We start from the raw sequence: 26,147 nt of genomic DNA, 5'->3' as shown, positions 1-26,147 counted from the left end.
CCTGGTACTAGTCAACTATACACCAACCCTGGTACTAGTCAACTATGCACCAACCCTGGTACTAGTCAACTATGCACCAACCCTGGTACTAGTTAACTATGCACCAACCCTGGTACTAGTCAACTATACACCAACCCTGGTACTAGTCAACTATACACCAACCCTGGTACTAGTCAACTATACACCAACCCTGGTACTAGTCAACTATACACCAACCCTGGTACTAGTCAACTATGCACCAACCCTGGTACTAGTCAACTATGCACCAACCCTGGTACTAGTCAACTATGCACCAACCCTGGTACTAGTCAACTATGCACCAACCCTGGTACTAGTTAACTATGCACCAACCCTGGTACTAGTTAACTATACTACATTAGACCAGGTCCTATGGTACCCATAGGCCTCAGGTCAAAAATAGTGCACTATATAGGGATTAGGGTTCCATTTGGAATGGACAACAGGAATAGGACCTGTTCTACAGTAAAGCTAGCTAAAAACACATTGACTGCATCACCTGCACTGTGAGATGCCTTTTGAGTTGTTTATCAGTCCCATTTCACTTCCTCCCTCATTCCCCTCCCTCTTCTTCTCTCCCTTCCTGGTACAGGGATCTACTTCACTTCCTCCCTCATTCCCCTCCCTCTTCTTCTCTCCCTCCTGGTACAGGGATCTACTTCACTTCCTCCCTCATTCCCCTCCCTCTTCTTCTCTCCCTTCCTGGTACAGGGATCTACTTCACTTCCTCCCTCATTCCCCTCCCTCTTCTTCTCTCCCTTCCTGGTACAGGGATCTACTTCACTTCCTCATTCCCCTCCCTCTTCTTCTCTCCCTTCCTGGTACAGGGATCTACTTCTCTTCCTCCCCCTTTCCTTCCCTGTCTGTTTTTGGGGCATCCTTTCCCTCTTCCTGCTTTCCATCCTTCTCTTCCTGGTTCGACTTGATCTCTTCCTGTTTCCCATCCTTTTCTTCCTGGTTCGACTTGATCTCTTCCTGTTTCCCATCCTTTTCTTCCTGGTTCGACTTGATCTCTTCCTGTTTCCCATCCTTCTCTTCCTGGTTCGACTTGATCTCTTCCTGTTTCCCATCCTTCTCTTCCTGGTTCGACTTGATCTCTTCCTGTTTCCCATCCTTCTCTTCCTGGTTTGACTTGATCTCTTCCTGTTTCCCATCCTTCTCTTCCTGGTTCGACTTGATCTCTTCCTGGTTTGTGGTGACCTCTTCCTGTTTCCCATCTTTAGGCCCCTCCTCCTTGGCAACCTCCTGCAGGTTGTACTTCCTGTATAGAGTGTAGTCCCTGACGACGCTGACGCAGCACACACTCTTGATGACCTCGACGATGATGGTGAGCTCAGGGGTGGTCAGGTCAACCTTGTTTTTAGGATTCATCTTCCCCACCAGGCCTGCGGGGGGGAGATAAACATAATTAGCATGGCCAGGTACAGAGTTTATAGGAGCGAGCACAGTACACACACACACAGACCACACAGACACACACAGTACACACACAGTACACACACAGGGGTTGTCCCATGGATGGAGGACAGGTGTGTGGGATATGAATACACTAGGAACATGTAGAGACAGTTTCCTGGATGTAATCTCTACCCAGCATGCTTCTCAGACCAGGCCCAGGCTTAATCTGTGTCTGGGGGAAATGGCCCAATGAGACACACAGAAACATCTAGGATGGAAGTGGTCGGACCAAGCAAAGAGGTTTGACTTTGAGGAAGATTAAATCTGTCTTCAGCATTCTAGAAGACCATTTTAGAATTCTATAATAGAACTTAATTTAATGTATTCTAGAAGACCATTTTAGAATTCTATAATAGAACTTCATTTAATGTATTCTAGAAGACCGTTTTAGAATTCTATAATAGAACTTCATTTAATGTATTCTAGAAGACCGTTTTAGAATTCTATAATAGAACTTCATTTAATGTATTCTAGAAGACCGTTTTAGAATTCTATAATAGAACTTCCTTTAATGTATTCTATTTGATCGGATCTCTGTGATTATACGGCATCACAATAGATCAAAGGTAAAAGAGGGAGGTCCTCAATAAGGAAGTGGTCGGACCAAGCAGACAGGAGGCTACAAGACCGTTTTTCTAGTACAGACTGGGATATGTTCCAGGGATTCAATCACAACAGTCACGAGCTTCCTCAATAAGTGCATAGACGATGAACGCGCCCACAGTTCCTATAAGAACGTATCCAAACCAAACACCATGGATTACAGGCAGTATCCACGCTGGGCTAAAAGCTAGAGTTACCACTTTACAAGGGACGGGACATGGACACATACAAGAAAGCTAGGACATCAAACATGCAGAAGGACAATATAGGAGGAATCGTAGTACAGCGTCTCCGATGCTCGTCGGCAGAGTAGCCTAGTGGTTAGAGGCAGGGTAGCCTGGTGGTTAGAGGCAGGGTAGCCTGGTGTTTAGAGGCAGGGTAGCCTGGCGGTTAGAGGCAGGGTAGCCTGGCGGTTAGAGGCAGGGTAGCCTGGTGGTTAGAGGCAGGGCAGCCTGGTGGTTAGAGGCAGGGTAGCCTGGTGGTTAGAGGCAGGGTAGCCTGGTGGTTAGAGGCAGGGTAGCCTGGTGGTTAGAGGCAGGGTAGCCTTGTGGTTAGAGGCAGGGTAGCCTGGTGGTTAGAGGCAGGGTAGCCTGGTGGTTAGAGGCAGGGTAGCCTGGTGGTTAGAGGCAGGGTAGCCTGGTGGTTAGAGGCAGGGTAGCCTGGTGGTTAGAGGCAGGGTAGCCTGGTGGTTAGAGGCAGGGTAGCCTGGTGGTTAGAGGCAGGGTAGCCTGGTGGTTAGAGGCAGGGGCTCCGATGCTCGTCGTATGTGGCAGGGCTTTGCAGACGGTAACGGATTACAAAGGGAAACCCAGCCGAGAGCTGCCCAGCGATGCAGAAGCCATAGACTGTCACTGTTCACTCTGCTACCCTCTATATCAGCCACCCAGGCCATAGACTGTCACTGTTCACTCTGCTACCCTCTGACAAACGGTACCGGAACATCGGCTCCTGGAACAACAGGCTCCGAGACAGTTTCTATCGACAAGCCAGAAGACTGATTAATAGCCAGACTGCTAAATAGCCAGACTGCTAAATAGCCAGACTGATAAATAGCCAGACTGATAAATAGCCAATAAAAGGTGTCTGAACTATATTGCACTGATCGCACCATCACTAGACTTTATACCCACAAACACACACATTTACACTCATCATTTTCTGCTGCTACTCTGTTCTTTATTTTACTCTTATTATCTATCCTGTCTAGTCACTTTACCCTGCCTTCATGTACATATCTACCTCAAATACCTTAATATTATCTATCCTGATGTCTAGTCACTTTACCCTGCCTTCATGTACATATCTACCTCAAATACCTTATTATTATCTATCCTGATGTCTAGTCACTTTACCCTGCCTTCATGTACATATCTTACCTCAAATACCTTATTATTATCTATCCTGATGCCTAGTCACTTTACCCTGCCTTCATGTACATATCTACCTCAAATACCTTAATATTATCTATCCTGATGTCTAGTCACTTTACCCTGCCTTCATGTACATATCTACCTCAAATACCTTATTATTATCTATCCTGATGTCTAGTCACTTTACCCTGCCTTCATGTACATATCTTACCTCAAATACCTTATTATTATCTATCCTGATGTCTAGTCACTTTACCCTGCCTTCATGTACATTCTACCCCCAAATACCTTATTATTATCTATCCTGATGCCTAGTCACTTTACCCTGCCTTCATGTACATATCTACCTCAAATACCTTGTACCTCTGTACATTGATCTGGTGCTGGTACTCTCTGTGTATAGCTTAATTATTGTGTTAGTTACCATGTTATTGTGTTAGTTACCATGTTACTGTATTCCTCGTGTTAGTTACCATGTTATTGTATTCCTCGTGTTAGTTACCATGTTATTGTGTTAGTTACCATGTTATTGTATTCCTCGTGTTAGTTACCATGTTATTGTGTTAGTTACCATGTTATTGTATTCCTCGTGTTAGTTACCATGTTATTGTATTCCTCGTGTTAGTTACCATGTTATTGTATTCCTCGTGTTAGTTACCATGTTATTGTATTTCTCGTGTTAGTTACCATGTTATTGTATTCCTCGTGTTAGTTACCATGTTACTGTATTCCTCGTGTTAGTTACCATGTTATTGTATTCCTCGTGTTAGTTACCATGTTATTGTGTTAGTTACCATGTTATTGTATTCCTCGTGTTAGTTACCATGTTATTGTGTTAGTTACCATGTTATTGTATTCCTCGTGTTAGTTACCATGTTATTGTATTCCTCGTGTTAGTTACCATGTTATTGTATTCCTCGTGTTAGTTACCATGTTATTGTGTTAGTTACCATGTTATTGTGTTAGTTACCATGTTATTGTATTCCTCGTGTTAGTTACCATGTTACTGTATTCCTCGTGTTAGTTACCATGTTACTGTATTCCTCGTGTTAGTTACCATGTCATTGTATTCCTCGTGTTAGTTACCATGTTATTGTGTTAGTTACCATGTTATTGTATTCCTCGTGTTAGTTACCATGTTATTGTATTCCTCGTGTTAGTTACCATGTTATTGTATTCCTCGTGTTAGTTACCATGTTATTGTATTCCTCGTGTTAGTTACCATGTTATTGTATTCCTCGTGTTAGTGACCATGTTATTGTATTCCTTGTGTTAGTTACCATGTTATTGTGTTAGTTACCATGTTATTGTATTCCTCGTGTTAGTTACCATGTTATTGTATTCCTCGTGTTAGTTACCATGTTATTGTGTTAGTTACCATGTTACTGTATTCCTCGTGTTAGTTACCATGTTATTGTATTCCTCGTGTTAGTTACCATGTTATTGTGTTAGTTACCATGTTATTGTATTCCTCGTGTTAGTTACCATGTTATTGTGTTAGTTACCATGTTATTGTATTCCTCGTGTTAGTTACCATGTTATTGTATTCCTCGTGTTAGTTACCATGTTATTGTATTCCTCGTGTTAGTTACCATGTTATTGTATTCCTCGTGTTAGTTACCATGTTATTGTGTTAGTTACCATGTTATTGTGTTAGTTACCATGTTACTGTATTCCTCAGTGTTAGTTACCATGTTATTGTGTTAGTTACCATGTTACTGTATTCCTCAGTGTTAGTTACCATGTTATTGTATTCATTGTGTTAGTTACCATGTTATTGTATTCCTTGTGTTAGTTACCATGTTATTGTATTCCTCGTGTTAGTTACCATGTTATTGTATTCCTCGTGTTAGTTACCATGTTATTGTATTCCTCAGTGTTAGTTTCCATGTTATTGTGTTAGTTACCATGTTATTGTGTTAGTTACCATGTTATTGTATTCCTCGTGTTAGTTACCATGTTATTGTATTCCTCAGTGTTAGTTTCCATGTTATTGTGTTAGTTACCATGTTATTGTGTTAGTTACCATGTTATTGTATTCCTCGTGTTAGTTACCATGTTATTGTATTCCTCGTGTTGGTTACCATGTTATTGTATTCCTCGTGTTAGTTACCATGTTATTGTATTCCTCGTGTTAGTTACCATGTTATTGTATTCCTCGTGTTAGTTACCATGTTACTGTATTCCTCGTGTTAGTCACCATGTTATTGTATTCCTCGTGTTAGTTACCATGTTATTGTATTCCTCGTGTTAGTTACCATGTTATTGTGTTAGTTACCATGTTATTGTATTCCTCGTGTTAGTTACCATGTTATTGTGCTAGTTACCATGTTATTGTATTCCTCGTGTTAGTTACCATGTTATTGTATTCCTCGTGTTAGTTACCATGTTATTGTATTCCTCAGTGTTAGTTACCATGTTATTGTATTCCTCGTGTTAGTTACCATGTTATTGTGTTAGTTACCATGTTATTGTGTTAGTTACCATGTTACTGTATTCCTCAGTGTTAGTTACCATGTTATTGTGTTAGTTACCATGTTATTGTATTCCTCGTGTTAGTTACCATGTTATTGTGTTAGTTACCATGTTATTGTATTCCTCGTGTTAGTTACCATGTTATTGTGTTAGTTACCATGTTATTGTATTCCTCGTGTTAGTTACCATGTTATTGTATTCCTCGTGTTAGTTACCATGTTATTGTATTCCTTGTGTTAGTTACCATGTTATTGTATTCCTCGTGTTAGTTACCATGTTATTGTGTTAGTTACCATGTTATTGTATTCCTCGTGTTAGTTACCATGTTATTGTATTCCTCGTGTTAGTTACCATATTATTGTGTTAGTTACCATGTTATTGTGTTAGTTACCATGTTATTGTATTCCTCGTGTTAGTTACCATGTTATTGTATTCCTCAGTGTTAGTTACCATGTTATTGTGTTAGTTACCATGTTATTGTGTTAGTTACCATGTTATTGTGTTAGTTACCATGTTATTGTATTCCTCGTGTTAGTTACCATGTTATTGTATTCCTCAGTGTTAGTTACCATGTTATTGTGTTAGTTACCATGTTATTGTGTTAGTTACCATGTTATTGTATTCCTCGTGTTAGTTACCATGTTATTGTATTCCTCAGTGTTAGTTACCATGTTATTGTGTTAGTTACCATGTTATTGTGTTAGTTACCATGTTATTGTGTTAGTTACCATGTTATTGTATTCATTGTGTTAGTTACCATGTTACTGTATTCCTCGTGTTAGTTACCATGTTACTGTATTCCTCGTGTTAGTTACCATGTTACTGTATTCCTCCTGTTAGTTACCATTTCAATGTGCACCAGTTGTATTCGGTGCATGTGATCAATAAAATGTGATTTGATTTGGGCTTATTCTCTGGTCTCTGAACACACTGTATCTCGAGATGTGTTTCCCAGTACTGTGACCATGTAGCCCACCTGCCAGGGCCTTGATGATGTCATCCCTCTTGTTGTGGGAGCTGTTCCGGGCCTTGAAGGCGATCTGGTAGCTGCCCTGGTTGGGGGCTTTAAACCACGGCTCTAAGAACACACTCAGGTACTTATCCATGTCCTCCTGGAACGCCTTGCACGTTCCACTCACCTAGAACAAACGGAGAACCATCAGAACCACAAGGACCCCCCCCCCCACCACCACCAAAAAAAAAAACACACATTCCCAAAAAGAGACATTCTTCCAGCCAGTCTTTCCCTCTCTCTTCAGGTTGGACGGTCAGGAAACCTCCATGCCATCTGATACTCAGCCACATGACATTACATGTGCTCACCGGCAGCATTCTGAGGATGACTCGTGACTTGTTCTTCTTGGTGATGTGGAGGTCTGACAGGATGTGATGCACCAGCTTCTCAGGGTCTGGAGAGAGAGAGAGAGAGGGGGGAGAGAGAGAGAGAGAGAGGGGGGAGAGAGAGAGGGGAGAGAGAGAGAGACAGAGAGACAGAGCGAGACAGAGCGAGACAGAGCGAGAGAGAGACAGAGCGAGAGAGAGCGAGACAGAGCGAGAGAGAGCGAGACAGAGCGAGAGAGAGCGAGACAGAGCGAGAGAGAGCGAGAGAGAGCGAGACAGAGCGAGAGAGAGCGAGACAGAGCGAGACAGAGCGAGACAGAGCGAGAGAGAGCGAGACAGAGCGAGAGAGAGCGAGAGAGAGCGAGAGAGCGAGAGAGAGCGAGCGAGAGAGAGCGAGCGAGAGAGAGCGAGAGAGAGCGAGAGAGAGCGAGAGAGAGCGAGAGAGAGCGAGAGAGAGCGAGAGAGAGCGAGAGAGAGCGAGAGAGAGCGAGAGAGAGCGAGAGAGCGAGACAGAGCGAGAGAGCGAGAGAGAGCGAGAGAGAGCGAGAGAGAGCGAGAGAGAGCGAGCGAGACAGAGCGAGAGAGAGCGAGAGAGAGCGAGACAGAGCGAGACAGAGCGAGAGAGAGCGAGACAGAGCGAGAGAGAGCGAGAGAGAGCGAGACAGAGCGAGACAGCGAGAGAGAGCGAGACAGAGAGAGCGAGAGAGAGCGAGAGAGCGAGACAGAGCGAGAGAGAGACAGAGCGAGAGAGAGACAGAGCGAGACAGAGCGAGAGAGAGACAGAGCGAGACAGAGCGAGAGAGAGACAGAGCGAGACAGAGCGAGAGCGAGACAGAGCGAGAGAGACAGAGCGAGAGAGAGACAGAGCGAGAGAGAGACAGAGCGAGAGAGAGACAGAGCGAGAGAGAGACAGAGCGAGAGAGAGACAGAGCGAGAGAGAGACAGAGCGAGAGAGAGACAGAGCGAGAGAGAGACAGAGCGAGAGAGAGACAGAGCGAGAGAGAGAGAGCGCGAGAGCGAGAGAGCGAGAGAGAGACAGAGCGAGAGAGAGACAGAGCGAGAGAGAGACAGAGCGAGAGAGAGACAGAGCGAGAGAGAGACAGAGCGAGAGAGCGAGACAGAGAGAGAGAGAGCGAGACAGAGAGAGACAGAGCGAGACAGAGAGAGACAGAGCGAGACAGAGAGAGACAGAGCGAGACAGAGCGAGAGAGAGACAGAGCGAGAGAGAGACAGAGCGAGAGAGAGACAGAGCGAGAGAGAGACAGAGCGAGAGAGAGAGAGCGAGAGAGAGACAGAGCGAGAGAGAGCGAGAGAGAGACAGAGCGAGAGAGAGACAGAGCGAGAGAGAGACAGAGCGAGACAGAGAGAGACAGAGCGAGAGAGAGCGAGAGAGAGACAGAGGAGAATAAAAATACTAGTTAGTTATAAACAAAACAGACTATTTTGAGAACTTCTGAATAGGTGTAACTGTCAATGTTGGCAGTTCTTTATTGAACTAAGGATAAAACCTAGCCTGGTCCCAGATCTGTTTCTGCTATCATGTCAGCTCCTTGTCATGCCAAGTTAGTGGCATGACGGCACGAAACAGACTGGTACCCAGGCTAGGATACAACTAATGATTATTGAAATGAGCTAAAGAACTATGATAAAAGTGTCTGCTATAAATGAGTCGTCTCACTCTCCACTCGGGGCCCTGGTCCAGGGTAGTGGGCTCCCGAGTGGCACAGCGGTCTAAGGCACAGCATCTCAGTGCTAGAGGGGGTCACTACAGACACCCTGGTTCGAATCCAGGCTGTATCACAACCGGCCACGATTGGGAAGCCGGTTTGGCCGGTGTAGGCCGTCATTGTAAATAAGAATTTGTTCTTAACTGACTTGCCCAGTTAAATAAAGGTTCAATTAAAAAAAATATATATAAATATATACTGGGAGTCTTTTTAGACATGCTTCATCTCAGTCTGATGCTGTTCTTCAAACTCTTCCTCACCAAGGTTCTTGGTCTTGATGAAGATGACGTTGTTGGCCCCGCTGTCCATGGCCTGGAAGCGCCGCTGCCGTTTCCCCGACGACGCTTTGAGCTGCTTCACCTCCTTCTTCAGAGCCGCCTCCACATCTTCATCATCCTCTTCCTCACTACTGCTCTCCTCGGGTTCCTTAAACTGGGTTGTCAGAAGAGTTTAGAGAAGTTCGTTTAAACAAAAAAAAAGACTTAAGATTTATAACTATTAACAAAGATTACTAACCAATAAAGATGTACAGTACAAATAATAACAATTCACACTGAAAGTTGGCTTGGCGCAGTTACTTTAGAAATGACTCCTATTTGCGTTCAGTTGATGCCTGATTTGAATGAAATGATTGGACAGTTATCCGTTCCACCAGTGACGAGTTCAAGGAAGGAATTAAGGGAAACACCTCGTCACGTATTCGTACATGGACTCGCTAAATGTACTGCTTACATTCTCAGGTCCGTAGAGTTGGTCGGCGTATTCGTTCAGCAGGTTGAAGGCTTCCGCGGTGCATTTCCTCTCGTTCATATTGCAGGTGATGAGGACGCCTTGCATGCCCACCTCGAGCTCCCGGGAACCCTTGTACTTCTTACTCCGGTGTCCGCCGCCGTAGCGTTTCTTACTGCGCTTTCTCAAGTCTTGTGCTTCGGACATATTTGATCATATACAGGACTCCTGGATAATAGTTTGTTAACTGTTAGAAAAAACACATTTACCTGGATAACATTAACTCTCTGGTTTATTGTTTGGCACTAGCAAGTATAGCAGAATTGGCTAGCTAGCTAACGTGCAAGCACAACAAACGACACGAGCCGGGATTGCTTACGGTAGCTACTGTACTAAATCTCAATCCTTGATCGTACACGTTGGATTAAATGCTAACAATGTATCGTTTAATTTGCTAAATTATAGAAATACTAGTCAACGTTTATCGTATTCTTCACGAGTTGAGCCTGAAGGTACTCGTGGGCTCCTTCCTTCATTCAAACACGCGAGTGTTGTGAGCAGCAAAAGGGGAATCGGCGTATCGCCTTCAAAATAAAAGTCCCCAATTGAAACATGCAAACTAATAAAAATATTGAAATAATGACACATTTGGACTATAAATGTTAAACAAGGTTGAAATGTTGTTAGAAAAATTCAACATTAGACTATTTGACAACAAAATTGTTAAATCCGTTGATCGCACTGTGGATGTATAAACTTAGGGATGATGGTCCAAGCACACCAAGACAGTCGTGGAGAGGGCACGACACAACCTATTCCCCCTCGGGAGACTGAAAAGATTTGGCACGGGGCCTCAGATCCTCAAAAGGTTTTACAGCTGCACCATCGAGAGCATCCTGACTGGCTGCAGCATATATTAATGCAAGTATAGCGAAATGCTTGTTCTTCTTCTTCTGACAGTGCAGTAATATCTAACAAGTAATCTAACAAATTCCCCAACAACGACCTAATACACACAAATGTAAAGGAGTGATGGAGAATATGTACATGTAAGTGTAACAGTATAACTTTAGTCCGTCCCCTCGCGCGAACCAGGGACCCTCTGCACACATCAACATCAGTCACCCCTCGAAGCATCGTTACCCATCGCTCCACAACAGCCGCAGCCCTTGCAGAGCAAAGGGAACCACTACTTCAAGGTCTCAGAGCAAGTGACATCACCGATTGAAATGCTAGCCATTTCATATCCGTTACATAAGTATATGGATGAGCGATGGCTGAGCGGCACAGGCAAGGTGCAGTAGATGGTATAAAATATAGTATACACATGTGATATGAGTAATGTAAGATACGTAAACATTATTAAAGTGGCATTATTTAGAGTGGCATTGTATAAAGTGACTAGTGATCCATTTATTAAAGTGGCCAGTGATTGGGCCTCCATGTAGGCAGCAGCCTCTCTGAGTTAGTGAAGGCTTTTCAGCAGTCTGATGGCCTTGAGATAGCTGTTTTTCAGTCTCTCGGTCCCTGCTTTGATGCAGCTGTACTGACCTCGCCTTCTGGATGACAGCGGTGTGAACAGGCAGTGGCTCGGGTGTTTGATGTGCTTGATGATCTTTTTGGCCTTCCTACATACAGTATTTACATATGTTATGGTCTGGTGAAGGCTGGCTGAATTCTGGAAAAGAGGATGTTATTTTATCTCAGCATGCCCTACAGAGGATCCCATCTTCCTGTTATTTTAACTCAGCATGCCCTCAAATCAAATCAAATCAAATCAAATGTATTTATATAGCCCTTCATACATCAGCTGATATCTCAAAGTGCTGTACAGAAACCCAGCCTAAAACCCCAAACAGCAAGCAATGCAGGTGTAGAAGCACGGTGGCTAGGAAAAACTCCCTAGAAAGGCCAAAACCTAGGAAGAAGTCCTCCGAGAGAGAGAAAGAAAGAGAGAATTAGAGAGAGCATATGTGGGATGGCCAGTCCTCTTCTGGCTATGCCGGGTGGAGATTATAACAAAACATGGTCAAGATGTTCAAATGTTCATAAATGACCAGCATGGTCGAATAATAATAAGGCAGAATAGTTGAAACTGGAGCAGCAGCACAGCCAGGTGGACTGGGGACAGCAAGGAGTCATCATGTCAGGTATTCCTGGGGCATGGTCCTAGGGCTCAGGTCCTCCGAGAGAGAGAAAGAAAGAGAGAATTAGAGAGAGCATATGTGGGATGGCCAGTCCTCTTCTGGCTGTGCCGGGTGGAGATTATAACAGAACATGGCCAAGATGTTCAAATGTTCATAAATGACCAGCATGGTCGAATAATAATAAGGCAGAACAGTTGAAACTGGAGCAGCAGCACAGCCAGGTGGACTGGGGACAGCAAGGAGTCATCATGTCAGGTAGTCCTGGGGCATGGTCCTAGGGCTCAGGTCCTCCGAGAGAGAGAAAGAGAGAGGGGAGAATTAGAGAACGCACACTTAGATTCACACAGGACACCAAATAGGACAGGAGAAGTACTCCAGATATAACAAACTGACCCTAGCCCCCCGACACATAAACTACTGCAGCCCTACAGAGGATCCCATCTTCCTGTTATTTTATCTCAGCGTGCCCTACAGAGGATCCCAACTTCCTGTTATTTTATCTCAGCATGCCCTACAGAGGATCCCATCTTCCTGTTATTTTAACTCAGCATGCCCTACAGAGGATCCCATCTTCCTATTATTTTATCTCAGCATGCCCTACAGAGGATCCCATCTTCCTGTTATTTTAACTCAGCATGCCCTACAGAGGATCCCATCTTCCTGTTATTTTATCTCAGCATGCCCTACAGAGGATCCCATCTTCCTGTTATTTTAACTCAGCATGCCCTACAGAGGATCCCATCTTCCTATTATTTTATCTCAGCATGCCCTACAGAGGATCCCATCTTCCTGTTATTTTAACTCCCTGTTTTTGTTTGATCTGAAAATGTCGATACTGGAGACTGTTATCAGAAGAAACTGTGTAACCAGGCATTTTTATAGCGACTAAGAAAATGCATTGTCATTAATTGGAAGGTTGGTTATCCTCCGACAATGTCACAATGGATGGCAGAAATGTCAAGTTATGTACCACTGGATTTGATTCATTACAAACTTAAGGGTATTCTGAGCAACTTTTAGAAGGTCTGGATGCCTTATATGGAATACAGTATGACGAAAGGAGTCTGTGTAGAAAACATGCCCAGGTCAGGGGAGATACTTAGTCTATTTAGGCAATCCCTAGCTACTGGGCTGCTCAGTCCTGGTTCTGGGGGTCTGTGTGTTGTCACTCTGGCCTTGGCCTAACACACCACGAAACCAATAATGAATGTTTCACTAAGATCCTTAAGCTCAGCGGGTTGTGTAGGTTGGTGCGCTGCAGGGTGGTGGACTCCTAGGGGCAGGGTGGTGGACCCCTAGGGGCAGGGTGGTGGACCCATAGGGGCAGGGTGATGGACTCCTAGGGGCAGGGTGGTGGACCCCTAGGGACAGGGTGGGGCGACCCCTAGGGGCAGGGTGGTGGACTCCTAGGGGCAGGGTGGTAAACCCCTAGGGGCAGGGTGGTGGACTCCTAGGGGCAGTGTGGTGAACCCCTATGGGCAGGGTGGTGGACCCCTAGGGGCAGGGTGGTGGACCCCTATGGGCAGAGTGGTGGACCCCTAGGGGCAGGGTGGTGGACCCCTAGGGGCAGCGTGGTGGACCTCTAGGTGCAGGGTGGTGGACCCCCTAGGGGCAGGGTAGTGGACTCCTAGGGGCAGGGTGGTGGGCCCCTAGGGGCAGGGTGATGGACCCCTAGGGGCAGGGTGGTGGACTCCTAGGGGCAGGGTGGGGCGACTCCTAGGGGCAGGGTGGTGGACTCCTAGGGGCAGGGTGGTGGACCCCTAGGGGCAGGGTAGTGGGCCCCTAGGTGCAGGGTGGTGGACCCCCTAGGGGCAGGGTGGTGGACTCCTAGGGGCAGGGTGGGGCGACCCTGCTATATTGTGTGTAAGTAAAAAGAGCTCTACCGTACCATTACGACTATGAGATTAATTATATGGAGGATGTGCTGCTCCCGAGTGGCGCAGAGGTCTAAGGCACTGTAACGCAATATAGATTTTTGAATGACCTTTGATCTACTTCAGTTACTTATACATATGTAATAATCTCTCACCAAGCTTGATGACTGGGCATTTTGGCTTCCTGTTTGTTGTTCTAAATAGAGACGACTATAAAGGCCATGGGTCATATTGGATTGTGTAGAAAGGCAGGAAATTAGCTTTCGATGCCCCCCCCAAAAAATCTGGAGCAGGAACCCCAGAATCCCCGCGAGGTTATGCCCCCCCCTCCACTTCTAAAACTAAAGTTGCATCCCTGTATTAATTGTTAGCCAGAAATGATTTGATATTGAGATTAAAAACGGTTGCACTGGACCTTTAAACAAAACCTCTTTCTCTGAGAAATTGTATTGGTATAAAATAATTGAATTTTCAATACCTTTTATCAATGGTGCCAATAATTATGGATGTGACTGTAAATGAATCGTTTGACACTTTTCTATTATTGCATGGGGGACTTTTATTTTGAAATTCCCCCAAATTCCGTGACCCGGATTTGACCTGTTAGTGCTACTGGCAAGAACACGTAGCTAGCTAACAAAGCTCGAAATGCAACATCTCAATGAAAAAGGTAACTAGCAGCTAGACAGTAGTTAGCTATCGTTGCAGTGTGGTAGCATCTGCAGAGAAATGTTACTAAAATTGTTCTCTCTTTGGCCTCTGTCTCATAGCTAACTAACTAGCTAGCTAAAGTGAGTTATTTAAGTTGCGATCAAGTGATAGCTAGGCTAGCGAGCTAGATAAACTAGCCTATTACGAATTCGTCCGGAAAATTTTTATCTTGTCATTTTCCGTGGAAGCTTCACGTTATGTCAAGAGCAGCATTTGTATTTATTAGGGATCCCCATTAGTTCCTGCCAAGGCAGCAGCTACTCTTCTTGGGGTCCAAACACACCAAAGCACCCAGATTACATATAAAACAGTGAACTATATTTGTGCTGAATGAACTAAAGATAAAACAGTACGTCATATAACATCCCTACATCACAACATATCCACAACACAACATGCAAAATACCCCCATACAATTTGGAACATTTTATTTAACTAGGCAAGTCGGTACTAGAACAAATTCTTATTTACAATGACATCCTAACCCGGACGAAGCTGGGCCAATAGTTCGCCACCCTATGGAACTCCCAATTACGTCTGGTTGTGATACAGCCTGGAATCGAACCAGGGTCTGTAGTGACACCTCAAGTTCTGAGATGCATTGCCTTAGACAGCTGCACCACTCGGGAGCCATCTCCAGATCCTTCTCTTAATTGCCTATAACCACAAAACATAATAGCGTCCGTTTCTATGGCGATTTAAAGGTGAAGTCTCAGAAATACACAGTGAAAACAGGAACCGATTGTCTTTGAGGAGGGTGGATATTGAAATTCAGTCTGTTAGCTTCATGGATACCGACATGAGTGCTATGGGTCGGTAGTCATTTAGGCAGGTTACCTTAGCTTTTTGGGGGGGCACAAGGACTGCTTGAAACATGTAGGTATTACAGACTCGGTCAGGGAGAGGTTGAAAATGTCAATTAAGACACTTGCCAGTTGTGCCGCGCATGCTCTGAGTACACGTCCTGGTAATGTCTGGCCCTGCGTCCTTGTGAATGTTGACCTGCTTAAAGGTCTTACTCACATCGGCTACAAAGAGAGTGATCACACAGTCGTCCGGAACAGCTGGTGCTCTCATGCATGCTTCAGTGTTGCTTGCCTCGAAGCGAACGTAATTGGCATTTTGCCCGTCTTGTAGGCATTGGGCAGCTCGTGGCTGGGTTTCCCTTTGTAGTCCGTAATAGTTTGCAGCCTGCCACATCCGATGAGCGTCAGAGCCAGTGTCGGCTTCATAACAAACACTGTGAGGCAGGTGTGAGAGAAACAACAAGCTCTGTGAGCCCTTGCCATAATTTGAGGCTTGCCAACATTCATGCAGACTCCTACATACACTGATAACAGTCTGCACTCCAACATATGGGGTGGTAGAGTAGCCTAGTGGTTAGAGCGTTGGACTAGTAACCGGAAGGTTGCAAGTTCAAATCCCCGAGCTGACAAGGTATCTGTTGTTCTGACCCACTGTTCCTAGGCCGTCATTGAAAATAAGAATTTGTTCTTAACTGACTTGCCTAGTTAAATAAAGGTTAAATAAAATATAGACCTCAGGGATAATTAGCAACATGGAATCATTTGGAAATGCCTAACTTTATTTCTGTACACTCAGGTTGACTTCCCCACAAACAAATGTCTCCTTTTCTGAATCTGCCCGTAGGTCCATTTCTTCCCCCAGCGTCACTGCGTCTTTTGGTTCCTCCGCTGCGGCTGGTGTCTGCAGCTCTATGGCAGGTTGTTCAGCGGAGAGACGTCATGGACTACGGCTTGGTGGAGGAGTTTGTCGTCACTGTGTTGGACGTAGTCCCAGATCTGATGAGTTACAGAGAGAAAGTCCAACTCATCATGGGTCTGAGAGCACAGGTGAGAGATGGGGCTGATGGGTGGAGAGGGGGAAGGAGAAATGGGGCTGATGGGTGGAGAGGGTAGAGAGGGTGAAGGAGAGATGAGGCTGATGGGTGGAAAGGGTGAAGGAGAGATGGGGCTGATGGGTGGAGAGGGTGACGGAGAGATGAGGCTGATGGGTGGAGAGGGTGAAGGAGAGATGGGGCTGATGGGTGGAGAGGGTGAAGGAGAGATGAGGCTGATGGGTGGAGAGGGTGAAGGAGAGATGGGGCTGATGGGTGGAGAGGGTGAAGGAGAGATGAGGCTGATGGGTGGAGAGGGTGAAGGAGAGATGGGGCTGATGGGTGGAGAGGGGGAAGGAGAGATGGGGCTGATGGGTGGAGAGGGTGAAGGAGAGATGGGGCTGATGGGTGGAGAGGGTGAAGGAGAGATGGGGCTGATGGGTGGAGAGGGTGAAGGAGAGATGGGGCTGATGGGTGGAGAGGGTGAAGGAGAGATGGGGCTGATGGGTGGAGAGGGTGAAGGAGAGATGGGGCTGATGGGTGGAGAGGGTGAAGGAGAGATGGGGCTGATGGGTGGAGAGGGTGAAGGAGAGATGAGACTCAGAAGAAGCCCTTGTTTCAACACCGGGGGGGTGAGGTCACTTCATTAGATGCATGTAGTTGTTTGGTTATAATCTGGGTAATTCTATAAGAAGTAATTAGCTTGAGAACTAGGCTATACCACATTGCTATAGAAATGGATATAGTCCCGTGAAGAAGTATTCTCCCAACGGCACCGTTTCCATAGACACGCTGCCTACAACGCCGTGCTAAAACGGCACCGTTTCCATAGATACGCTGCCTACAACGCCGTGCTAAAACGGCACCGTTTCCATAGATACGCTGCCTACAACGCCGTGCTAAAACGTCTCCGTTTCCATAGACACGCTGCCTACAACACCGTGTTAAAACGTCTCCATGGGGGAAAGGCTCATCTCAGCTGCAGTCAATACACTGGTTTTGTTTGCTGGAATTCTTTAAAAAAAATAAAAAAATCGTAACTTTTATTCCCATCAGCTGGTTCTGAAGTTGTTGTTCTCAGAACACCTCGCCGACTCTGACACCATCCAGTCACACCTGAATAGGATGAAAACCTGTAGCATCACTCATAGGGACAACCAGGTGAGTGTCACTCAATGACATTGTAACTCTGCTGGTATTACTTGTAGTGGTCGATACCAAACCATAGTGACAGAAACACGGCTCACCTTTGTATCGGTGTCATAATGGCTTCTGGGACAGCATGGCCAGCGCCATTGAGGGATGTCTCCATTTTAAAGAAGTCAATTTTCTTCTTAGTGTAAAACTAATATTGGTGATGTACCGCCCCCTGCAGTGCTGGGGTCTTGAACCGAATCTAGTGTGTCATTCATTTAGTGTGGCCACCAGATGGCGGTCCTATAACATAAAGCCATTTAAAAACAATAGCACTCTATATGAAAAAGAAGCATTCACTCTGATCATTGGCTGTTCGCTCCCAACCCATAGGAATCCCCACCCAGTTGACTACTTAAAAATGGTGGAAGCCTTCAATGTCATTATCCATGCTAAAATGGGTTATATCCATCCAGAGAGGGACGTCACTGGCATTCACACAGCATTCACACAGCTTGAGATTGTGCCATGTGCTCTGGTTAGCCAGGCAAGGTGTTATAGATGCTGGCTCTTTTGATTTATTAACTGTGCTATCCATACTTCCTGTTAGTCACTGTGCTATCCATACTTCCTGTTAGTCACTGTGCTATCCATACTTCCTGTTAGTCACTGTGCTATCCATGCTTCCTGTTATTCACTGTGCTATCCATACTTCCTGTTATTCACTGTGCTATTCATACTTCTTGTTAGTCACTGTGCTATCTATACTTCCTGTTAGGTGTTAGTCACTGTGCTATCCATAGTTCCTGTTATTCACTGTGCTATCCATACTTCTTGTTAGTCACTGTGCTATCCATACTTCCTGTTTGTCACTGTGCTATCCATAGTTCCTGTTATTCACTGTGCTATCCATACTTCCTGTTAGTCACTCTTCTATCCATACTTCCTGTTAGTCACTCTTCTATCCATACTTCCTGTTAGTCACTGTGCTATCCATACTTCCTGTTAGTCACTCTTCTATCCATACTTCCTGTTAGTCACTCTTCTATCCATACTTCCTGTTAGTCACTGTGCTATCCATACTTCCTGTTATTCACTGTGCTATCCATACTTCCTGTTAGTCACTGTGCTATCCATACTTCCTGTTATTCACTGTGCTCTCCATACTTCCTGTAGATTTGTGATCCTGAGGTGGAGGCATCAGAATCCCACTTCCTGAAGCTGATTAAAACGCTGCTGGAAGACCCAGTTGAGAGAGAACGCTTCTTTCAGGTCAGTGACTAAGTAGCTGATTCTGTTGATGATGATGATGGTGGTGAGGAGGATAATAACTCCAAGGTGTTGAATGCTTTGTCAAGGTAATGTTCAATGCTTAGATTTAAAAAAAGCACTGTCCTATTCTCTATTTCTTTGGTTGTTTCCCAGAACGTTTTTCCAGGGGAATTCGGCCCAAAGTATCACTCTGCACTGCAGACTCTGGTGTGGGAGTTCCTCTCCAGACTGGAGAAGCTGCTTCCAACACCGACCCTTCAACAGGTACCACTATCTTCATCAGCGCCGGACTGAGGCTTCATACATCAGGGTGATACCAAACATTTACACAAATGCAATATTTTACCTTTATTTAACTAGGCAAGTCAGTTAAGAACAAATTCTTATTTTCAATGACGGCCTAGGAACAGTGGGTTAACTGCCTGTTCAGGGGCAGCATGACAGATTTGTACCTTGTCAGCTCTGGGGTTTGAACTTGCAACCTTCCGGTTACTAGACCAACGCGCTACCCTGCCGCCAGTATATTTTATACCATTGTGCGTTTTAATACCATTCATGCATATTGTCAGCGTCCTGGAAAAACACAGTTTCTTTTCAGATGTATTAATGTGGTATACTTCAGCAGCCACACTTTAAATATTGAACAGCTTCGTTTTGCCTTGTAGTTATTCTTTGGAACGCTACTCGTCTAACACCGTCTCTAAGCCGTTCAAAACTTTAAAACGTGCAGACTGGTCTGGAATAGTATGCTTAAATACACCTTTTTCAAACCATTTATACTTTAAAAACTATTAAATGTTTTTTCCTCCTAAAAAAAACTAACTTAATCCACTTTAATGGAATTTCTTCCAACATTCAAACGCTTCTATTGTTGAATACTCCCGTGACTTTCTGTTCACTGTAAACATTGTCACTTTTGATGCAAATCAGCGACTTTGACCACTTTCCCAACAACTTAGACAAAAACTTAAGAGCATACAACATCTTAAGGCTGTTTTATACTTGGCCTAACGACGTGTTTGTAGACAATTACAATTTCGACAAGTGTCGTTGGTCAAAACGACATTTCATTTCATACTCCGGTGGATTTGACTGTCTGTCGACCGTAGCTGCGACTGTCGGTTTCCATGTTCATGTTGCAGACGTAAAACTGAATTTTGACCCCCGTTTTCGGAGTCCATTGTCATGGTTACCAGAAACGAGAGAGGGCACAGGTTCAAATCAAAATCAAATCAAATTTATTTATATAGCCCTTCGTACATCAGCTGATATCTCAAAGTGCTGTACAGAAACCCAGCCTAAAACCCCAAACAGCAAGCAATGCAGGTGTAGAAGCAAGGTTCTAAAAGATCTTTAAGTAGAATGCCCTGCTTTTATTTCGTCACATTATTTAGATCTTGTTGTAATTTATCTTCCTGTAGTGATGGATACAAATGAGCTAAAGTTAAGACGTTGTCAGCTATGCTCTGGTCATTATTTTAACTGGCTAGGCAGCTAGCTAACAAGCTAGAAACAAAACAAACATTGTTTAGGAAGTTGAGGTTATGATATTCTGGAACTGGATCTGTTGTCATTGTCAAGCCCTTCTTTTTCCCTCAGACTGCGTCTTGGTTTCTACAACAAGTTAGACAAAAAAGTTGTGTATGAAATCCTAGTCTACTCTGCTTTTCAAATCTCAAAATCACAACACTTCTTCCACTACCACAAGAATACATTCAAATAGCTCAAGCAAGTCACACAATTTTTCTTTATGGACAATTACAATCTAGTTGCTTGTATTAAAAGCTCACAAGGTAATTTGAATTCCTTTTATTAATTATACTACAGTCAGTAAACTTTTACAGGACGTGGATGGCAATAACAGCTTTTTTTTATGTAAAAAATACAAATAATAGTCTAAACAATGTACATTTTCTAGGGCAACGAGGTTATGATATTATAGAACTGGATCTGTTGCCATTCTCTTTCCCTCAGACTGCATCTTGGTTTCTACATGACCCCTCTGTCCTGGAGCAGTGTGGGCAGTCTGTGCGTCACCCTCAACCTTTGAGGACCCTTCTCCAGTACCACACCAACCTTTCTCCAATCCCACATGTTGAGGCCAATGGTAGGAGAAGAAGACTTTTGAAAAATTAGGGAATTATATTTTTGTTTTTTACGGTTTGACATTCATGTTTTGATATTGCCTTTTCTTCTTCTCTTGTCCTCGGCTCTGTCATCTGGAGACAACCACATCCTGTCTCCATCTCCCCGAGAGTCATCCACTGACCAAGCTGACCCAGAGATCCAATCAGAACCCATACAGACATGTATGACCATTCAAAGCCCTGCATCATATTGCTGTGAGTCAGAAATGACACCTTCGCTGGATTACAGGGAGAGTCAACGAGGGATGAATTTAGACCGCACTGCAAATGTCGACATTTTGCCTTCGAATGAAGAGGTAGAGTGTGTCGACAAGGAAACTCTTGACGAAGAGAGCGAAATGGATCAAGTTTTTTTTCACCTTCGTGCTGACAGTGGGCCGAAAATCCAACCGGGAGCTCACCGCTTCGAAAAGGAAGCGCAGGACGTTTCTGATTGGTCTACGTCCTGTCGGCTCCGTCAGCCCACGGTGCTGCTGCACAGACTTGACATGACTGATACGCTGTCACCTGTGTCAGAGGTCTTTCCAACGCCGAGCAGAGAGATGCTTCAGATTGACAATGTGGCGACCCAAGGACGGAGAGGAGAACGGGTCGTATCACAAAAGAGCGAGAGGAATGTCGACGTAGAGCCCTCAGATAGCCCACCTCGATATCCTCTGGTCCCTGGCCCATGCCGGACTAAGGGGCAGCCTAAAAGAAGCAAGCGTGTCAAAATATGCTCCTTGTGTGGGAAAACTTTCAGGGAAGCAAAGGATTTGACGGCGCACATAACATCTCACACTGAGCCGAGGCCTTACCAGTACACCCTGTGTAGTAGACAAGACGTTGAACACCGTGAGGACTTGCAGAAGCGTCGTCAGAATGTGTGTGAGGCGGCAGCTCAACCAGAAGAGGATAACGCGTCTGCTACATCGACGGGGGATTGCACAGAGATATCTCAGCCCCGACCAGGAGCTCACCGCCTCGAAAAGGAAGCGCAGGACGTTTCTAATTTGTGCAGGACATCGACATCGACGGAGGACTGCACAGAGATATCTCAGCCCCGCGACACTTTACCTCAGAGAAGGCACATGACAACCCAACACGGTAAACCAAGACAGTCTTCCAAAGTCACCAAGTGCTCCGTGTGTGACGAGACCTTCAGTAAGGCATCGCACGTGGGAAAGCACGTGAGATACACACATGGGAAGCTCCTGTGCCTCAACTGCGGGGATGTTTTTGAGAACTCCACTTTGAGGAAACACAAAAAAGTGTGTTTGAAGACAAAGAAACGTCTCTCTTGCTCTCTGTGCGGAGACACCTTTGATCTCTCTGAGCCAAACGAGCGTGAGGACGTGAACCCACAGCAACTTCCGAGGGAGGCTCTTCCAGAGGCCGGCGCCGTTTTGGCAGCAGTAGAAAATTCGACAGAGATACCTCAGCCCTCAAACACAACACCCCGAAACCCAACCACCTCCAATGCTCTGCCCTTTCAGCTAGCTAATCATTACAGAAAATGCCTTTTATGTAAAGAAGCTTTTGATAACGGAGAAGACCTGAGAAGACATCTGAGGTTTCAACATGGTGTACTTCCTTACCTGTGTTTTAAATGTGGGGAGAGTTTCCAAAGCGCCTCTGATCAGAAGGAACACTCGGACCAGTGTTCCGGTCGAAACATTCCAGAGTCCAGGAAGTGTCCCGGTTGCAGGACGAGGACTTCTCAATATAGACAGCAGCAGCAGCAGCAGGAAATGACAAGTCAGGAAGTGAACCTTAAAAGACACCAGACAGCCTGGCCGCCGCTACATACAGGGGAAAACGAGATGGAGATCCCACAGTCCAGCAGCACAGACGTCGACTTCTCAAATGACTCTCGGCAACACCGGCTGAACCAATCCGTCGATCCATCAAAGTTACTTGTAAGGTGCTTTTTCGATCAGCGAACTGCTCTTACAGTAGGCCGGTCTAGACCCCGGAGAGCGAACCGCTGTGATGAGACGGACTTTCAGACACAGCAAGACTTTAATGAGGAAGTCAATCCAAGCCAAACCCTAAGGGAGGTTGACCCAGCAGGTGGAGGCACATCGCCGCCTTCAAGGGGGAACAGGATAGAGACTCCCCAGACCCACAGTACTGAATCGCAGAACCCAACAACCTGCGCCGCTTCCCCCACTCTGCCCCCTGGTGTGAATTTAGATTCTAGAACATGTCACGTGTGTTCCAAGAGTTTTCGTAGGAAACAATCCCTGATTTTGCATCTGAGACGTCACGGTGAGGGGGCCATTAAGTGTCCCATATGTTCAAGGTGCTTTGGTCGCAACAGGGATTTAAAGTTTCACCTGGCCAACAAATCAGGTTGTGGGCCAACGCGGCGTAATCTTACCACCGTAATCGTTCCCACAAAAGACACGCCGGTCTTCACTTGCCCCGAATGTCTGCAACAGTTCACAAGCGAAAAGAAACTGAAATCCCACATGGTATGTCACACAGGAGACGGGTTCTCCTGTAGCTTTTGTGGCAAAATGTTTGCTGGACACAACCAATTGAAGTTTCATATTCGTTGTCATAGTTACAGGCCTTATCTATGTGACACGTGTGGCAAGGACTTCCCATCTCAGAGTGCGTTGGAATCACACGAGCGCGTGCACACAGACGAGCGGGCATACTCTTGCACAGACTGTGGGAAAACCTTTAAGCGTAAGGGTACGCTGACACAACACCGACTGATTCACACGGGGGAGCGGCCATTCGCGTGTACTCTCTGTCAGGTACGCTTTACCACCAATAAGCATCTGAAACTGCACATGATGTGTCACACGGGGGAGAGGCCTTTTAAATGTCCGCTTTGTGGGCGGGGCTTTAGACAGAAAGGCGATTTGAGACAACATCAAGCTTTGTGTTCCTAGTTGCCTTTTGGGGGGCTCAAGAGGTTAAGATAAAAGAGTTCTTACGTTCTTATTGTGTCTGTCAGTATTCCGACGTTCTAATTCCATCAGAACATCTGGTACATTTGTGAATTCCAGCAATCCAACTGTGTGAAATCCACTTGAACGCCTCTCCAACTGGTAACTACTTGTGAAGGAAACGTATCTGTCCTCTCTGAGCTTCCGACTTCTGCCACATGAGGAACTCTGACGTCACAAAGGAAATAACCTTTGATAACAGCATTTTTTGGCAGTTAAATGCAACAACAAAACATTATTTATAAAAATAAAAAAATCGATTGTTTTTTTGAAAACAAGTTGTTAGTGAGCAGGTTGCTATACTTTCAGTTTGTGGTTGAAACAGTTTTGCCATCCAGCCAATCGGTGTTTTCTAAATTGGTTCAAAGCATGTGAATGTACTCAACTCGTTGAGCCCAGTTTACCGTTTGTCATGAAGGCAGCATAAAGCACGTCCATGGGAAGTGCCGCAGGTGCATTCCATTACGGTTTGGAATTGAGACTTCAATTTACGATTTTGACGAGGTTATCAATTAGTCTATTAGACCAATGTCAATGGGGATGTTTCGAAATGCAATAGACCTTATACCACCCGTCGCATAAATAAGGCCAATTAAGTACGACATGAATGGTTGAATTTTTTTTTGTCTTGCACAATTGTCCATGGCTGTCTTATTGCAACGATCCAGAACGTTCTGAGAGTTGATAAAATATTTTCGGGTTATCTGATTGGAGGAATCACTGAAGACTGAACAACGCTGATAGAATGCTGTTGTAACAGATCTCTCAGTGGGCAGATGTTCCATTGGGTACGTTGTTGGGGAGGATGATGCACTGCCCAGTTTCAAGCACACAGTGTAGAAGTCTGAATACTGCGGCTCGTGCCAGTAAATTCATAATTCAGCCAACTCTGAAAAGAACACTAGTCATTTTGATTTGTGATATACACTAACCAGATGTATTTGTCGGGTAAATTAGATTCCTGCTGGGTGGTTCTTATCAACAGACTAAAACCCTTCTACCTTTTCCACAACAAAAACTGATTCTTTGAGTTAATTTGAATTCTCCATATTGAAGGAGTTAATTTTGAATTCTCCATATTGAAGGAGTTAGTTTTGAATTCTCCATATTGAAGGAGTTCATTTTGAATTCTCCATATTGAAGGAGTTAATTTTGAATTCTCCATATTGAAGGAGTTAGTTTTGAATTCTCCATATTGAAGGAGTTAATTTTGAATTCTCCATATTGAAGGAGTTAATTTTGAATTCTCCATATTGAAGGAGTTAATTTTGAATTCTCCATATTGAAGGAGTTAATTTTGAATTCTCCATATTGAAGGAGTTAATTTTGAATTCTCCATATTGAAGGAGTTAATTTTGAATTCTCCATATTGAAGGAGTTAATTTTGAATTCTCCATATTGAAGGAGTTAATTTTGAATTCTCCATATTGAAGGAGTTCATTTTGAATTCTCCATATTGAAGGAGTTCATTTTGAATTCTCCATATTGAAGGAGTTCATTTTGAATTCTCCATATTGAAGGAGTTCATTTTGAATTCTCCATATTGAAGGAGTTCATTTTGAATTCTCCATATTGAAGGAGTTCATTTTGAATTCTCCATATTGAAGGAGTTCATTTTGAATTCTCCCTTTTTGAATGAAATAATCTAATATGTTGAAAAATGTTTATTTTTTTAATTACAAACTTCTTAGCTTTGTAAAACAGCCAATTGTATATATCCTTTACAAAACTGCAACTATATGTCTACAAGAATTGTAATAAACATAACAGCAACCCATGCATTATCCTCAATTTTGTCATCCTTCCATTTTGTACGTTACAATTTGTTCTACGCTGCCCCGTAATGAACGGTAAGAAACATGTCAAAACGAATCACTTTGGCCTCTCCCCGATCTGTCTTCGTGAAAAGTTATCCACAACAGGTTCTGAATTTACATCCATTGTACAGAAATGATTATTCTGTGGGAATCATTCTTAAGGTTTTGGTTGTTACAGGTAACTGCCAAAATAATGGAAACAAAGCAGGCGCAGCTACACAGGTGTGGTTCCTGAGTTAATTAAGCAGTTAACATCCCATCATGCTTAGGGTCATGTATTGGTATAAAAATGCTGGGCAGGCAATTATTTTGGCTACCATGGCTATGCTCTCATAGGGTGACAATGCCCCCCATCCACAGGGCACGAGTGGTCACTGAATGGTTTGTTGAGCATGAAAACGATGTAAACCATGTGCCATGGCCGTCTCAGTCACCAGATCTCAACCCAGTTGAACTATGGGAGATTCTGGAGCAGGGCCAGAGCCAGCGTTTTCCCACCACCATCAACAAAACAACTAATTATTGAATTTCTCATGGAATAAGGG

General features: G+C 44.6%; 2 protein-coding genes across 3 annotated transcripts; one reads left to right on the top strand and one right to left on the bottom strand.

The window, feature by feature from the left end:
• Positions 1-589: 589 nt before the first annotated feature.
• Positions 590-10,303, bottom strand: thumpd1 (THUMP domain containing 1). 2 transcript variants are annotated; one of them, XM_036942260.2, is made up of 6 exons: positions 10,101-10,300; positions 9,725-9,949; positions 9,253-9,424; positions 7,248-7,333; positions 6,901-7,063; positions 590-1,403 (listed from the first exon to the last, which is right to left on the bottom strand). In XM_036942260.2, the coding sequence occupies exons 2-6, from the start codon at positions 9,926-9,928 to the stop codon at positions 850-852; spliced, it is 1,179 nt and encodes a 392-aa protein (XP_036798155.2). In that variant the 5' UTR covers positions 9,929-9,949; positions 10,101-10,300; the 3' UTR covers positions 590-849. The 2 variants fall into 2 exon arrangements, with proteins under 2 accessions (XP_036798155.2, XP_090051102.1); XM_090194976.1 differs by having other exon boundaries at positions 9,725-10,303.
• Positions 10,304-14,324: 4,021 nt separating this feature from the next.
• LOC110524888 (uncharacterized) lies at positions 14,325-25,576 on the top strand. Its single transcript, XM_036973325.2, has 7 exons — positions 14,325-14,412; positions 16,104-16,306; positions 17,347-17,451; positions 18,601-18,696; positions 18,850-18,960; positions 20,671-20,803; positions 20,922-25,576. Exons 1-7 carry the CDS (start codon positions 14,391-14,393, stop codon positions 23,726-23,728), a joined length of 3,477 nt encoding a protein of 1,158 aa, XP_036829220.2. The 5' UTR covers positions 14,325-14,390; the 3' UTR covers positions 23,729-25,576.
• Positions 25,577-26,147: the final 571 nt, after the last annotated feature.

The sequence above is a fragment of the Oncorhynchus mykiss genome, chromosome 13, assembly GCF_057628025.1.
Source record: "Oncorhynchus mykiss isolate SJ-2025 chromosome 13, ASM5762802v1, whole genome shotgun sequence".
Lineage (NCBI taxonomy): Eukaryota > Metazoa > Chordata > Actinopteri > Salmoniformes > Salmonidae > Oncorhynchus > Oncorhynchus mykiss.
This window is presented reverse-complemented; position numbering and strand designations above follow the sequence as displayed.